The sequence below is a fragment of the Heterodontus francisci genome, chromosome 43 (assembly GCF_036365525.1).
Source record: "Heterodontus francisci isolate sHetFra1 chromosome 43, sHetFra1.hap1, whole genome shotgun sequence".
In the NCBI taxonomy this organism is placed as follows: Eukaryota; Metazoa; Chordata; class Chondrichthyes; order Heterodontiformes; family Heterodontidae; genus Heterodontus; species Heterodontus francisci.
The window spans coordinates 12,946,739-12,958,800 of record NC_090413.1 but is presented as its reverse complement, the minus strand read 5'-3'; the positions used below and the strand labels follow the sequence as shown (position 1 = coordinate 12,958,800).

Below are 12,062 nucleotides of genomic sequence, written 5' to 3'. Positions count from 1 at the left end.
GGTTAACAAAGTTTCTCCTAAATTTCTTATTGGATTTACTGGTGACTGCAGTATATTTATGACCCCTAGTTCTGATCTACCCGCAACTAGAAGTGTCTTCTCTGTATTGAGCTTATTGAACACCTTCATTAATTTACAAGCCCTCTATCAGGTGACCTCTCCACATTCTCTTTCCAGAGGAGAGAGCTCCAGAATAATCAGGCTTTCCTGATCATTATAACCTCTTCGTTCTGCTGGAGAAAATGCAAACATATTTGCATTATATCCTTTTTCTAATCTATTGAGACTCGAGGTGCGTTGCTCTTAAACAGATATTAGTGGCTTGATTTGTGACTGTGACACAAAGGTGTGTAACTGAGGGCTGCATTTGCTGACAACGCCACCACTAGGTGGTGCTGCAACATCAGGCAGCTGCCAGGATTAAAGATGGCGCTGCTCAAATAATCACACTATGTCAACCTAAACACATGGCAGCACACAATGGGAGGGAGCGGGTGGGTAGGTGAGCCGGCGGGGGGGGGGGGGGGGTGAGCGAGCAGGCGGGGGTCGGGCGCGGGCGGAAGGAGGCAAGCACATCTGCCACCAGCAAGGTCTTCGGCCGCGCTCTCCCCGCACCCGCTCTCTACCCGCTCCCCAGACCCCCTCTCTTCCCACCCCTGCTCTCTCTGGCCCGGATCTCCCCCCAACATCTGCCCGCGTTACGTGATGACGCCATCTGCGCTTGTGCGAACCAGTCTTTGCACTGCGGGACGCAGCGCATGTGCAGAGGGTAGGAACCATTCTGTGCATGTGCGCAGTTTGGCGCAGTCGGATGGCGAAGCTGCCGGCTGCATTGTCAGTAATCACTGATTGTTATCAAATGTCGTCGTGACATGGCAATGGCAGTGAGCTGGTTGTCTGGACCTGTTGTCCTATTGCAAGTGGTTCGGGCCTCTCTATCCCCCGCATATTGGGCCCACTACTGGCTCACCGTGTCATGAAACCAAATAACTAAACACTTCAGTCAGTCACCAAACCTTCCTAACGCTAGTAGATCCCCACAGCTTCTGGAGTGTCAAACCTTTGCCATCACTGTTTGAGTGCGGTGATTGCTGTAGATGGTGTAGTCCACAATCAGCAGCCAGAAACCACAGCTGGGGAAGCTGATCAGCGCCCTTCTCTTTTTTTTCTCCCCCTTTCCCCACTAGATTCTCGTGATCTGCTGTCAGTCAAGTAAGAAGTTGCAGAGGAGAATAGATCAAAGCTTGCCCCTCTAATAGGCTAACCTACCAGTTCCTCCAGTCAAAACACCTCCCCCTAGTACTTTAAAACCCTCCGTCCTTGTCCGCACTGAGTTTTTCAGCCTCCTGATTAATCCAGGCTGAACATCCTTTATGAATAACGGTACTGTTTAGTTTTATGTGCCCGATTCTAATGTCCTGAAGCAATATGCTGGATTCATTTATCTATATATTTAATATTTCGCTGAGGTTCCCCTGTTAGCAGCCTCGAGGTTCACTGTAGGCCTTGTAACTCCTCCCCTTTTGTTCCTTTTGCCCTTCTCTGTACTCGCTGTGTACCCATGTCCATATGCTTGACTAAATATTGTGCACTGAGATCTGTGTGTTCTAAAACCTCACCAACACCTCCTGCACACTCATGCTTTATAACCAACCATTCGAATGGAGGTTAAAAGTTAACCGTTCACTCCCGAGTCTCAGTTGCTGATTCTGTTAAACTTCGCCTGCCTTGTTGCCTGACTGATCCACACGCACTGCAGTTATACCTGTGAAGTGCGTTCTGCGAGGTTCCTACGTAATGAGCAGTCTCGAAGTGTACGTGTTCCAAGTGGTTTTGCAAATTTAACTGCATCCTCTGCTTCTACTGCTGTCCCTATTTGAGTGTCATTTGAGAATTTGACCAGTTGCTGTTTCAGCGTCCGAGTCCTTTTTTTAGCTGATAAGCAGCAGACAGCAAAACACTGACCCAACAAATTGTCAGTCAACACTTTGCCTTCTCCACTGCCACATGTAATCTGTTATTGCACCTTTCGCAAGCACACTTTTTTTTTTAAACCAACTTGTTATCCAATTTCATGACCGACCCAGATTTCCTGTGGTTTATAGTTTGCAAAGTCTTTTCACGTGGAACTTTTGTCAAGCGTTTTCTGAAAATCCAGTGAAGCAGTATTTTAAGGTCATTTTCCCCATCTCCTATATCTGTCGAAGGTTTCAATCAGAAGCTTCCCTCCCACATTGCACATTTTATCTTTCAGCAGTACCTCGGGGCATCCTAAAGCACTTTATAGCCAGTGAAGCACTTTTGAAGTGTAGCAACTGTTTAGATGTAGGGAACGTGGCAGCCAGCTCTACACAGCAAGATCCCACAAGCAGCGATTTGATGATTACCAAACCATCTGTCTTGGTTATGTTGCTTCAGGAATAAATATTGATCAGGACTCCTCCGCTATCCCTTGAAATAGTTCCATGGGATCTGTTGTATTCACCTGAGCGGGCAGACAGGATCTCCATTTATGCAGCCAGATTTAGTTATTGTTATACAGGGTCTCTCTGTTGGTTGTGGGCTGGCTCAGATTTTGTCGGAATATGAGCCCCACTTGCAGCCTGCGGGCTGCACTTTGCAATTTGTGGTCGTGAAAGTTGTCACTGAGGAGGGGACATCAAAGCCATACATTTACTCAACCGTTAATCCCTATCTCCCTACAAAGAACATTATGGTCAGCAGCTTGTTGCCGATTCTCTGTTCCTGTAGAGGCACTGCCTTGTGCCAGTTTAAAGATTTGAGTGTCGCCCTGCCCTGTGGAAACCCCTCCCCCACAGAGGCTGTTCTACATGTTACAGTAACTTAGTGTTATCTGACTGCTCCACTATAGAGGGCATCACAACTGACCCTGATAGCATCATCCCTGGAACCATTCTGGTAAATCACTGCACCCCCTCGCGGACCCTCACATCCTTCCTAAAGTCCTATTCTTGCTGGGTTTTCAGCCGCACACACGCACCCTCACCAACAGGAATCATGAGACAGTGAATGGCGATGGGAACACATCTGACCTTTTTATTTACTGGAGCCCCACGGAAACTGATTCTCGTGCCCCTGAATTGCCCTGGGTGAACTCCGTTGTCCAGGTATCAACCCCTCCTTATCTTGCATCGCATTGGATGCTGTTTTACCCACCAGTTGACCTCTTTTTGTCTTTACTTGATTCAGCTGATGTGACAATAGGGGCATTCCGGCCTCAGTGCCCCTGGGTTAGCAAGTGGGAAATAGGACTGGGTTTCCTGCTGCTGATTGCTACCTGGTGATCTCTGGTGTCGGGCAGGACTGGGCTCTGCTGTGATGGCTCATACAGTTGAATAGGCCAATGCGCTCAATCGCAGTCCACACCAAGATAATGGCCATCTGTGTGAGGTAATGGAGGGTGGCCCCTGGAACGGTAGCTTAGGCCAACTCTTCTACAGAAGAGGGCTAGTTGGATAATGCATGTTGCGAGCACCGTGGAAATCACTGCAACATCTCCCTCCTTTTTCTCCCTCCAGGTTCCAAGGCACGCAGGATCCCTTTCCCAACAAAAAATCCCTTTACCTGGCTTTTCCTCTTGGTGTCTTGTCCTAACTATACGTATGAGGTAAGTCCCTGCCTTTATATTGAACTTGTAGCTGCTGTGCTGTTGCTTGGAGCTCTGACTGGGATTGCTCAAGACTGAGTACCTTGTGGCTTTAGTTATATATTAAAAAAAAAAAAAAAATCCACACAGCCAGTCAGAGACACTGACCCGCGTACATAGACCGACCGAGATGCCGACAAGTTCGCAGAGAGACCCAGGCGCACTCTCAGATGGACAGATTCACCTCCGACTGGAGGCATCTGCTACTGAATTTGCCACTCTGAAATCTTGAAGCTTGAGGTCCAGGTACAGCCAAACAGTCTTCCCAGCCTTCTGCTGTCGGATGTCCCGGGTTGTACTGATGGGGAGGTGATGTAATATTTCCTGTTCTCGCAATGTGAGACCGATTTTTTTTTTTTTTTTTTTTTTTTTTTTTTTTTTTTTAATTTAAAATTTATCCTGTTTATTTTCAGCATTTCCCCAGCTGCTGACTGAAGATAATGTAACTGCAAACTCTAAATGAAAAGACTGCTGGTGAATGAATGTCTTGGATTTTGTGCTGTGCTCCCACCGCCCAAACTAAGCATTCAAGGGTGTGAATATTTCTGTCCTGTCATTCATCTCCCTCACCCCTGAGGAATGCAGCTACTGATCTGATCGAGCCATCTGAAGTATGTCAACAGATCTGACTACTAGAGAGGGACAGTTTCTGAGTGCCTTTATGAATTAAATCTATTTGGTCTTTGTTTTCTTCCGTTGGAGAGTAGTGGAAGTATTTGGATGCTGATTGACAGGGATGAAACTCCTTCCATGACCGTCGCTATCTTCATACCAGCCCTTCGGGTGGTTGATCCTATTATAAATGTGGTGAAGGTAACGGCCTGTGATGTGAACGCATGAGTAATGTGTAGCTTTCTTTCTCTGCTTCTGTCCACAGGTGGGCTCCTGGATTGGCTTCACTATAATGACTCAGTGTCTCCCAGGTAAGATTATACCTGAAGTAACTGATCCTGCTGCAGGTTTGCTCCAAGAAGGCTGAATCCGGAAGTCTCCTTGGAATCCTGGTCGTTTTTTTTTTTTCTTTTTCTTTGGGGGAGTTCCTCGGACTGAGTGCTCACAGTCACTGTCTTACTGGGGTAACCCTCTAAAAGGTTCCCGAATGTTCCCCTGCAATTGTTGGCCGCTGGTCTGGGTCACCGCGTTCCTCGTTTCCCAAGGGAATTATTTAAACGTGATGCTCGACTCCCAGCAGCCAATGAGCTGAGTAACTCTGACCAAAGCTAGCTGGCCAGTCTGTGAGGAGATGCCACTTCTAACCTTAACCCCACTCGCTGGATAGTTCAGTGAATAATGCCAGCTTCTGTACAATACAGAAACAGAGCCTGGAAGACCCAGGTCTGTCCTGGGTTAGCTGACCTCAGTTGATCCTCTAATAGTCTTGGTGCACTGAGATTAGGGAGGACAGGAGTTGGCTCGGGGTTTCTGCTCTGGGTTGCTATCTGGTCATTCTGCTGGGAATGTGTGGTGAGACTGGGATTGGGCTTCGCCGTGAACTTACTGATATCCTGCCTCATGTAAGAGCCTAAAGGATGAGCAGCATCCTGGTAATTATAGCACCCCCTCCTCACTGTCCCATAAGGCACGGTCAAGGGGACAGGAGCGGAGCCTTTAATGGTCTCCTCCTGTGGCTTAAATCTTTTCAAAAAGAATTCATTAGATAACTGGATTCTGAAGATGAGAGTTGGTTACGTCTCTGCCCTACTGCTAAGTTAAATTCTTTAGAACAGTTTAAGCTTTGCTGTGGTGCAAATGTAATCAGGAAGCTATTATGATGGGGTTGGAAGGGGGAGGGAGTTACATACTGGAATTGCTGTGAGAGCTGGAAATTCATTGCTAGATACAGCTCACTGTCACTCTCCTTCCCCCAACCGCCAAGAGTTCACCTCTGTTGACCACTGTGAAAGAGAAAATAATGTTTTAAGGGGGAGGGATATGACTGAACAGATGGTGTTGATCTTCGTGGCAAAGACTTTTGCACGCTCTCACTCTTTTTTTTTTTTTGCTCCATTCTTCTCCCTTTTCATTCTCACTGCCTCCAAGTGTTTGCCCCTGTGGTTACTGTTACTGTTCAGGACAGGGTGCAGCGTTCCATGGGGAGAAGGTGCAGGAGCAGTGGCCGCACCTGATGTTCCTGCCAGTGGTTTGGATCCAATCTGGTTTCGTGCTGCTGCTTCCTGACCCACGCAGTGAGACTATTGCTGATCCCAGGTTGCAGGTGGCTGAGTGTCTGGTGCTTACGATGTGAGGGCAGGTTTACTGGACCTGGCAGGCAGCAGGGACCTTGATCTTGTTTCTAAAAGGTTTCATTCTCTCTTTCTTTCTTTCCAGTTGCATTGTTTACGCTGGTTGGGTTCATCCAGATGGCGATCTGGGCAAATGGGAAGCATCGCAGCTACTTGAAGGACTTCCGTGACTATCCCCCCTTGCGCACCCCAATTATCCCCTTCTTCTTGTAGAACATGGAATCCAAGAGCCTGGGTAGGGCGGGGATTGTGAAACCGCCCTCACCCCCCCCCCCCTTTTTGTCTGTCTGTCTCTGTAAACCAATCACGAGCTTCTGCAGAGTTTAGATTGCTCCCTCTTCATATTCTTTCAAATTTAAAAAATCAAACTCCTGGAGCAGTTCAGTCTCTGTGAAAAGACAAGGTGGGGGGGTGGAATATTGCAGGAATCTTAAACCCAGCCTGTTTTATTTGGATGTTGCCAGAACTGCTGTGTATTTGCTGACTTTAATTCTGCTTCCTTGAGCTCCGGTTACTCTGCAGGATCCATTAGTGGCACAACAGTCTGAACATGGTGGGGGGGGGAAGGGGGTATAACTCTGTCTTGGGGACTGTTGCAGATTGCATCACGGTGAATGGCCGATCCTCTTACCCTCTGCCCAGTTTTTGATGTCAATGGGAAAACGAGTCAGTGTAAAACAGGCTGCTGATTCGCTGCTGCCTAAGGTTAACATATACCCCCACCCCATGTTGCCCACCTGACTTGTTACCCTGTCACCTGCACTTCCCTCCTGCCCCTTCCTGTTGGGCATGTAATTTCTGTGATGGGGTGAGTGGAGGTGGAGAGTCTCGGCAGGGGCAGGGGCAATAGCTGTTCCCCAAAGTTTCATTTAAAAGCGGGAAGTTCAGATCCTCTCCACCATGGGTCAACACCTGTCCTCTAACATTGCATCCTCCTGCTTTTATTATCTTTTCTGATGGGAGAATGTCGAGGGAGCTTTACTCTGTATCTAACCCCAGGCTGTACCTGTCATGGGAGTGTTTGATGGGACAGACATTGATAATTGGCATTAACTTTGTGCAGTCGGACTGTAGCGTAATGGCGTGCTATCTGCTTCAGGGCAAGAGGAGGGGGAGGGGCTCTAACAGATTTTAATGAGGGTTGTGAGCAGCTCGATCAAATTATCCATCCCAATCTTGCTTTTAAACTTTCTTTCCCCCCCCCCCCCCCCCCCCCACTTAAAGCCACAATTTTATTTCAACATGTGATAAATTTAAGGGGAGCCTGTTTCAGCATCACATCATGGAGCAGGCAAAGATTCAAACCAAGGCAGGCTGCAGCACTGAATGCCTGTAGACTCCGATAAACGATCTTGTGTAGAAAATGGTTTTGCACTGATTTGGGGGGTGGTTAGAAAGTGGTGTTGGGAATGACACTAAAGGAGCTTTTCTGTGAGGTTTGTGCCCTTCACACTTGATTGAGCAGTAGTTTTCTGGTTCTCTGATTTAATTGCTGCTTCAAGTAACCTTGAGTCTTAGTATCAACGGTGTGATTAGCTGCTATCTGTGTCTAATGGCAGTGTTTTGAATTTTTATTGCTTTCTTCCTGATCTCTGCTCAACTTTGTTCGAAGGTGCTCAGTTAATGGTGGGTATTTGTGTCTGCAAGTTACTAAAGGAAAGTTGGGCATTCAAATAACTATTTCATATTTCTTCTCCAATGATTTATTTTGTCTTGAGATTTGTGTGGTAGGAGATTAAAGAATGTTTTTCTTTCAAACTCTGCAATGTCGGCAATAACATTGTTTACAAAGAAATGGAATAAACTTGATTTGTCTCTTGTGGGTTCTTGCTGTGTTTCTCTGTTGCAATATTTAATACTGGAATTGTCCTTCAGGGTCTCTTCTAATTTAGTTAGAGAAGCTTGATTAAAACTTTGAATAAAAATCCCTCTCCCATTTGCTATTGTCATTCATTTTTAAGTAAGACTCCTTGTACTTTGAATGCTGTACAGGGCAGGTAACTAAAGAACAATACAGCACAGGAACAGGCCATTCGGCCCTCCAAGCCTGTGCCGATCTTGATGCCTGCCTAACCTAACACCTTCTGCACTTCTAGGGCCCATATCCCTCTATTCCCTTCCTATTCATAGATTTGTCACGATGTCTCTTACACATCGCTATCGTATCTGCTTCCACCACCTCCCCTGGCAGCAAGTTCCAGGCACTCACCACCCTCTGTGTATATAAAAAAAAAACTGCCTTACACATCCCCTCTAACCTTTGCCCCTCGCACCTTAAACCTATGTCCCCTAGTAACTGACTCTTCCACCCTGGGAAAAAGCTTCTGACTATCCACTCTGTCCATGCCGCTCATAACTTTGTAAACCTCTATCATGTCGCCGCTCTACCTCCGTCGTTCCAGTGAAAACAATCCAAATTTTTCCAACCTCTCCTCATAGCTAATGCCCTCCAGAGCAGGCAACATTCTGGTAAACCACCTCTGTACCCTCTCCAAAGCCTCCATTTCCTTCTGGTAGTGTGGTGACCAGAATTGCACGCAGTATTCTAAGTGTGGCCTAACTAAGGTTCTGTACAGCTGCAACATAACTTGCCAATTTTTATACTCTATGCCCCGACCGATGAAGGCAAGCATGCCGTATGCCTTCTTGACTACCTTATCCACCTGCGGTGCCACTTTCAGTGACCTGTGGACCTATACACCCAGATCTCTCTGCCTGTCAATACTCCTAAGGGTTCTGCCATTTACTGTATACCTCCCACCTGCATTAGACCTTCCAAAATGCATTACCTCACATTTGCCCGGATTAAACTCCATCTGCCATTTCTCCGCCCAAGTCTCCAACCGATCTGTATCCTCTGACAATCCTCATCATTATCTGCAACTCCACCAACCTTTGTGTCATCTGCAAACTTACTAATCAGACCAGCTACATTTTCCTTCAAATCATTTATATATACTACAAACAGCAAAGGTCCCAGCACTGATCCCTGCGGAACACCACTAGTCACATCCCTCCATTCAGAAAAACACCCATCCACTGTTATCCTCTGTCTTCTGTGACCGAGCCAGTTCTGTATCCATCTTGCCAGCTCCTCTCTGATCCCGTGTGCCTTCACCTTTTGCACCAGTCTGCCATGCGGGACCTTGTCAAAGGCTTTACTAAAGTCCATATAGACAACATCCACCGCCCTTCCCTCATCAATCATCTTCGTCACTTCCTCAAAAAACTCAATCAAATTAGTAAGACACGACCTCCCCTTCACAAAACCATGCTGTCTCTTGCTAATAAGTTCGTTTGTTTCCAAATGGGAGTAAATCCTGTCCCGAATAATCCTCTCCAATAGTTTCCCTACCACTGATGTAAGGCTCACCGGCCTATAATTTCCTGGATTATCCTTAATGACTAACAAATGGGCAACAATGACAACCCACAAAACAGATTGGGGTCGACATTCACCTTCAGTGGAAGTGCAGATAGGGTGTGTCATACGCAGTTGGCAGACCTGTTTTTTTATATGTACCCATATACTATTTAGTTCCATTGACGATATGTGTTGTAGAGTCATAGAGAGATACAACGCTGCAACAAGCCCTTCGGCCCACTGAGTCTGTGCCGACCAACAACCACCCATTTATACTGATCCTACGTTAATCCCATATTCCCTATCACATCCCCACCATTCTCCTACCACCTACCTACACTAGGGGCAATTTACAATGACCAATTCACCTATCAACCTGAAAGTCTTTGGTTGTGGGAGGAAACCCACGCGGTCACGGGCAGAACTTGCAAACTCCACACAGGCAGTACCCAGAACTAAACCTGGGTCGCTGGAGCTGTGAGGCTGCGGTGCTAACCACTGTGCCGCCCAACACAGATTGTCGCAACTGTCCGTGACTAATTTCCACATTATAGCTTTTAAACAAATCACTCCTTTAACGTAGAAAACAGCCCCAGGTTCTGCGTGATGAGGGGATGGATAACAACAGCTGGGAACTGGGAATAGTTAGATGAGATGACTACGATGTTTTTGAAACAGAGATGTTTTAAAGGTAGGGAACGAAAAGGAGCACGAGCAAATTAAGAATTTACAGCACAGAAACAGGTCATTTAGCCCAACCGGTCCATGCAGGTGGTTATACTCTGTGGGAGCTTCTTTACCAGGGCGATGCCCCTCTCGTGGGGCAGGGCGGTAATCATCCTGCTGCCGAAGAGGGATGATTTCCGCTTGCTTAAGAACTGGCGTCTGGTCTCCCTCCTCAACGCTGATTATAAGATTTTTGTGCAGGCTCCATGCTGGCCCACATGATCCACCCCGACCAGTCCTACATGGTCGTTGGCCAGTCCATCCAGGACCTGATCCATTTTTCCCAGAGGACTGGTCTGTCGGTCACCTTTCGTTCCCTCAGGGTGAATCACGGATATCTTTCCGGGACTCTGTGCACATATGGACACTGGCCACATTTTTATGGCCCAGTCCAACTTTTATATGCCGTTGCAGAGGACTTTGGGAGAGTGCAACATCAGAGATGCCCCATGTCTAGCCAATTGTATACTATCTGCGTGGAGCCATTCCTGTACCTGCTTCACAGGAGGTTGGTGGGTTTGGCTCGCCACAGGCCGGCCATGCGGGTTGTCCTCTCGGCTTACGCAGATGACTTGCTCCTCACGCTCACTGATCCCGTTGACTTGCGAGGATACGTAAGTGACAGCAGACCTTTTCTGCCACATTCTCCACAAGGATCAATTGGGAGAAATGTTCTGGACTCCTGGTGGGTCAGTGGCAGGTGGGCTTCCTGCCAGAGGAGTTAGCACGTTTTGTGTGCACTTCTATCTGGGAGGCCACCTGAGCCCCACTGGGGAAGCCTGGCCGGTAAACCGGCAGGAGTTGAAAGCAAAAGTCATCATTTGGCTAGGGCACTGGACAGGACTGCTCAGAGTACTTTCCTACAGGGGCAGAGTACTGCTAATAAACCAACTGGTGGCCTTGATGTTGTGGTACCAGTTGGTCACTTTGGTCCTGCCCTCCCCCCTACATTTGCCACCAAAATCCAGACGCAGCTCATCGATTTCTTCTGGGATTAGAGGAAGCACTGGATCTCTGCCGCGGTCCTGAGTCTCCCAATTGAGGAGGGTGGCCAGTCGCTGGTGTGCGTCCACACCCAGGCTGCAACGTTCCACCTTCAGATCCTGCAGCCATACCTATATGTTGACCGTTCCCCCAGATGATGCGTGCTGGCAATGTATTTTCTTTGGCCGGGGCACTGCCTTCATAATGATTGACAACCCCCTCAGAGGTCAGGAGCTGTGTGTATTTTACTGGCATCTATTCAGAGTCCAGAGCATAGTCACTGCTAGTCAGGGTGCTTCCCCTGCTGGTGGAGGAGAGGGTCCTGGCTGCTGCCTCTGGGGACAGACCGACTGGTGGAGAAGTAGCCGCAGCCTCAGGGATGCCCATCACTGCAGGCGTCATGAATGCTTGGGATCGTGGAACTGCTCATCAGACCCCAAAAACCCTCCTCGTGAACCAGTCCCACAGAACCTGAGCGGCCTCTCAGTAATGCCCTCCATAACCGCGCAGCGGGGTTTCCTGTACGGGATGCTCCTGCACACTACACTTCCTTACCCTCAACAGTCGCCTGGACACGCTGTGTTGCAATTTGTTGGTGAGTGGAAACCCCGGTGGCGGTCTCGCTATGCAGGAGTCCTCGCCCTTTACAGCAGGGACCTGGGGTGGAGGGTGCTGCACAGGGCAGTCCCGTGCAATAGGCTTTTAAACAGGTTCATGGATTTGCACGCCGCCTGTAATTTCTGCAGCTTGGACGAGTTAGTGTTCCATCTTTATATCGATTGTCAGGTTGCAGCCCCTCCGCGAGTATTTACAGGGGCTGCTCCTCCAGTTTTGGCTGCACTTTATCTTCATGCTCCTGATCTTTGGGCATTCGGTGAGGAGGGGAGTGGGCTGGGAGGAGGTCTGCTCCTGGGCCTGGCCAAGGCAGCAATGCCCAGGTCCAGGCAGCGGGCTGGCGGGGGGGGGGGTCCGTCCACCCTGATTCACTGCCCCCTTCCGAGGTTACATTCGTGCCTGTATGTCCCTGGAGAAGGAGCGTGCGGTGTCTGCTGGTACGTTTGAGGCCTTCCGCCACCAA

At 48.3% G+C, this 12,062-nt stretch overlaps 1 protein-coding gene across 1 annotated transcript in view; it reads left to right on the top strand.

Annotated features, from left to right (window-relative positions):
• Nucleotides 1–7,730, top strand: part of tecrb (trans-2,3-enoyl-CoA reductase b) — a 63,145-nt gene extending 55,415 nt beyond the window's left edge. Inside the window, exons 11-13 of the mRNA XM_068020913.1 lie at nucleotides 3,540–3,628; nucleotides 4,545–4,590; nucleotides 5,996–7,730. Coding sequence (XP_067877014.1) covers nucleotides 3,540–3,628; nucleotides 4,545–4,590; nucleotides 5,996–6,123 — 263 coding nt within the window. The 3' untranslated portion in view covers nucleotides 6,124–7,730. The remainder of the gene's footprint in view (nucleotides 1–3,539; nucleotides 3,629–4,544; nucleotides 4,591–5,995) is intronic.
• The last annotated feature ends 4,332 nt before the right edge of the window (nucleotides 7,731–12,062 follow it).